Source organism: Talpa europaea, assembly GCF_964194135.1.
Source record: "Talpa europaea genome assembly, chromosome: 6".
NCBI lineage: Eukaryota > Metazoa > Chordata > Mammalia > Eulipotyphla > Talpidae > Talpa > Talpa europaea.
This window is the reverse complement of record NC_140072.1, coordinates 50552947-50557287: the sequence shown is the minus strand read 5'-3', so window position 1 is coordinate 50557287 and position 4341 is coordinate 50552947. Positions and strand designations below refer to the sequence as shown.

Below are 4341 nucleotides of genomic sequence, written 5' to 3'. Positions count from 1 at the left end.
TAAATTCATTGAAAGAGGAAAATGTGTCGTTGATCTTAAACATTCTCATTTCTAGACTGCTATTGTATCTTTGCTTGTAACATGAAGACTGCCACATCCTTTGTCTTCCTGGAAACTAGTAGCTAAATATTTATCAGAGGGGCCTTCCTCATGGCATTTACTCACTTTGACTTTTGAGCGATTATCAACTAAATGTCTATAGCTTAACTTAGAATGGTAGGTAGACCATTTTTCAGGAATTGTAGCTTATAAAATAATATATTAAGACCATGTTTACCAAGTGTTTATTCTGACAGCATTGAAATCAGTAGACCAACTTCCCAATTAGTGTAACAGATTAAAATAAAACATACTCAAGGACTGAATTTACAAAATTAATTATTGTACTGCTTCATCTAGGTCATCAAGGATGTCTTGTAAGTGAGAATGTCTTTTTATAACTTGTAAGTACATGTATAGGAGGAACATAGATTGATGACCCTTTGTGACTATTACTAGGACACACAACTTGTACGCTTCCTTACCTTTCATAAGCATGGACAACACAGAGTAAATAGCAAATGACATTTCACTATAGTTAAGAAAATGACAGCAAAAGAGTCCTGCTGAACAGACTCACACGTATGCAGGTCACAGTGTGACAAGTTTGTTACGCTGGCATCAAATTGCCAACTCAGAATTGAACTTAACTGAGAAACTATGAGATAGTGTTCCCTCATCAAGGTAGATGGAAGGCAAGCCTATCTGCTAATCCTTAAAATCCTGACTTGTCTATAAATTTATACATTTTTCCATTTTATATTTTAACGTTTACTGTAACACTGAAGCAACAAGTTTGAAACATTACACCTTTCCTTATTCTTTTTACCTCAACCAAATTTATATTCACCAATTCCCTTAGATACCCAATTTTAAGTTATTAAATTGTCTTCATTTAATCATATAGGAGAGTTGAAAAATCATGCTTACAGGAGTAAATTCTTGACAAAACATATTTTATATTTTCTTTAACTAGCCAAAGCCACAGAAGTTTCTAAAATATACATGAGAATTATATCTATAGAGCTGTCTTTATACTTGGAGTTTTCAAGCGTAGGGCTGAAAGGGTGGGGAAACTTCTAATATCTTTCCCGAAACACCTGTTTCGGAAAATTATGTCCTGTTATCAGGAGAGAAGCAATATTTATCACCACGCCCTGCCTTTGGCAGTAAGAGGCCCCTCCCCAGGGCAGAATCCCTTGCACCCAAGCCAAGCGCTTCCCAGAGCGCTGTCCCCATCGTGGTACTGCTATTTGATTCGTGGTTCCTCCCTCACATCCTCTATAAAAGCCCAGAATTTTCTGACCTGCTAAACCACTGCCTAGCTCAGCCAGACTGGTAAGTGGAAGCTGAGGGGATGTGAGACCCATGGCATTGGGATTTGCCTCACCCTTTGGTAGACGGGATTGGGGTACCTGCCTCCCAGAACAAGGAACCGGGATCTCAGCAAGGGAGGACCTGGGAGGCCTGGGTGGAGCAGTGTGCAGAGATATTCAGGTTCTTGAAGAACTATGGTAGGGCTGCCACTGTGAGCAGCAGGTCTCAGCATGTCCTCTCTCTGACCAGCGCCCTTCAGAGACCAGCTGCCTCGTGGAGTCATGGACAGGGTGGTGCGCTCTGTGGCCCTGCGCAGCGTGTCCTGGACGCTGCTCTCCTGCCTGATGCTCCTGGCTCAGGTCCAAGGTGAGATGACTCAGCCTCTGCATGAGCTTCCACTGGAGGCTCAGGACCAGGGAAGCAGGTAGACTCCTGATGACACCTGTGGTCACGGGGATAAGAATCTTGCACAGAGGAAGTGCTGCAACTTCCCCTGCTCACCCCTTCCTTCAGGGAAGTGGGTGGTGGGGAGTCACCACAGGACAATGAACAGGGGGCTGGTGGGATTTCCCGTGGGGTCAGTGGATGCTGGATGAGAGGTGCAGCAGACAGGACATGAAGCATCAGCAATCAGACTTGGGGAAGGAGTTGTGGGAACTGTCAGCCCTGAGTGGGAGTATATTGAGCATCTGAATTAAGAGGAAGGGTATAAAGCAAGGAGTGGGTGCCTCATCTGAGAGTGGTTCAAGGTCAAGCATTGTTGGAAATGCTGGCAATGGTGAAAGGTTCTCAACAATTTGGTGTTGCTTCCTCAAGTTTTGTCCCCATAGATGTTCCTCAAGGTGTTTTCCACCCAAACCCCCACTCCTCACACTCCATCTCTCTTGATTGATCATTTTCCACCCCAGGTGCAGCCGTGCAGCAGGCACAAGATTCTCCAAGGAGCCGCTGTCCTAGTGGCTCTATGTACTATTCCTCCTACTGCTATACATTTTTTCCACGAGGCAAAACCTGGATGGATGCATATGTGAGTGGGAGCATTTGTATTTAAGGACTTATATCTTCACCCAGGGCAGGGATCCTCCTTTCCCCAGAGTTTCTCGGGTGACATGAGCATCCCCTACTTTCTCATAAATATCACTCCCTCACCTCCCTCAGCCCTGCTCCTCATTCACTGACCTCTCAAGCTCCACCTCTTATGTCCTCCCACACAGTTTGACTGCAGCAGAAGACCCGCTGGGCACCTTGTGTCTGTGCTGACTGGATCGGAGGGTTCCTTCATCTCCGCCCTGATCAAGAGCACTATAAATAGCTTCAATCATGTCTGGATTGGACTCCATGACCCCACAGAGGTGCAATGACTTCTGTTTCTTTCTGTTACCACTGAAGATGCTGTTGCCCTGCATCACTCTCTGTCCCCTTACCTGCCCAGGGAATAGCCTAGAGATCTTGGAACAAGATCTGCGGGATGTTTGGAGAAAGCAAATTCTCTGGGGTAGTTGAAGAGCCATGTCTGTGGAGGTCCCTCAACCTAAGCTGAAGTGCAAGTGCACCTTGTCATGTTTTTACACAATTTGCTCGAAATTCACGTCTGTGGATTTCCAGAGTCTGCACAGACTATGCTGAGAAAATCCCACATGAACTTAGGATGTATTCCAAGTTCAAGCTATGGAGCAGACACCTCTCTGCAGCTCAGGGGCTGTCAGGAATGCACTACCAATTGTTGTAACACCTGGAACATTCTGCTTGAGGGATGCCATTGTTATTTGTGGTACATGCATTGGGCTTTTCCCACAGTAGCCAGAGTTTAGGGAGAACTTCCAAGGAGAAAGCTCTGCCATAAGACCTGGAAGAAAAGCATAAATTCCTGATGCTGGAAGGAAGGGGTCAGGTTTTGCAGTGATGGACTTGAGCATGGAGAATTCTCAAGGTCATTCAGCCTCACCTGGTTTCATCCCCTACTCCTCAGGGTACTCGGCCTAATGGGGGAGGCTGGCAATGGAGCAACGGTGATATTCTGAGTTACAGCTCCTGGGAGAGATTTCCTCCCATCAGTTCAACATCTAGCTTCTGTGGGAGTGTGTCAAGAACCTCAGGTAAGAACCAGGACTGGCCACTTTTTGCCCCCAAATTTTCATTCTTTCATCCCCTATTTTTGAACCTGACCTTTAGGGTATCTCACCCAACTGTGAGTGGCAATTTTAGTTTCCTCTCTTCCATGGCTTCTCGTCTCTCCTTTCCTTCATTTTCCTTCCCATGGAACAGCACCCTGGTGAAAATGAAGGACAGGCTTTGAGCCTAAGCCCGATCCAGGAGGAATTTCTAGTAGGTGACAAACTCCATCAGGCCATTCACTTCTCTCTTTTGTCTCTCCAGATTTTAAGAAGTGGAAAGATGTTAACTGTGATGCAATCCTCCCCTATGTCTGCAAGTTCAAGAACTAGGTTGGAATCCATCTGCTGAATAGGTTGTCAGCTCATCATACACCTGGAACCAATCAGAAGTCTCCCGAACACCCCCACCCCAGGGCATATTCTCCCTGGACCCTTAGCTTGGCCCATTCCATCTGATATTTTCTCCTCCCCAGCCTGTTTCTGCCTTTTATGTATCTGCATGCATTCTATGGCCTCAGGCCTCTGAAAGCAATAATAAACACCTTAGTGCACAGTTGGTTGCTTTTGTGTTCTGTTCTCAGATTAAACCTTTAAAGGAAAAATGTGTGTGAGAGGAATTTGAGGTCTTGGGTCTGTCAGTTTCACACAACCCCCCAGGAAAAGACTAAATGCACATTGCCACCCATTTTTATTCACATGCAGCCTGTGTCTAGCACAGAGAAACATATTGCTCTCCCACAAACTCCACTGCACATTTCTGCCGGAGTGTGATATTTGTTGAATAGCAGTTCTGAAATCATGGACTGTAAGCAATCATATTTTTTTAATTTCTAAACTACCTTGAGTAAGACTTTTATAAAATACAGTAGGA

At 45.1% G+C, this 4341-nt stretch overlaps 1 protein-coding gene across 1 annotated transcript; it reads left to right on the top strand.

The window, feature by feature from the left end:
* Window positions 1–1637: 1637 nt before the first annotated feature.
* LOC311171769 (regenerating islet-derived protein 3-gamma-like) lies at window positions 1638–3800 on the top strand (the record flags this gene model as incomplete). The annotated part of the gene is made up of 4 exons (XM_084234827.1): window positions 1638–1722; window positions 2265–2383; window positions 3326–3452; window positions 3733–3800. 4 exons carry the CDS (start codon window positions 1638–1640, stop codon window positions 3798–3800), a joined length of 399 nt encoding a protein of 132 aa, XP_084090953.1.
* Window positions 3801–4341: the final 541 nt, after the last annotated feature.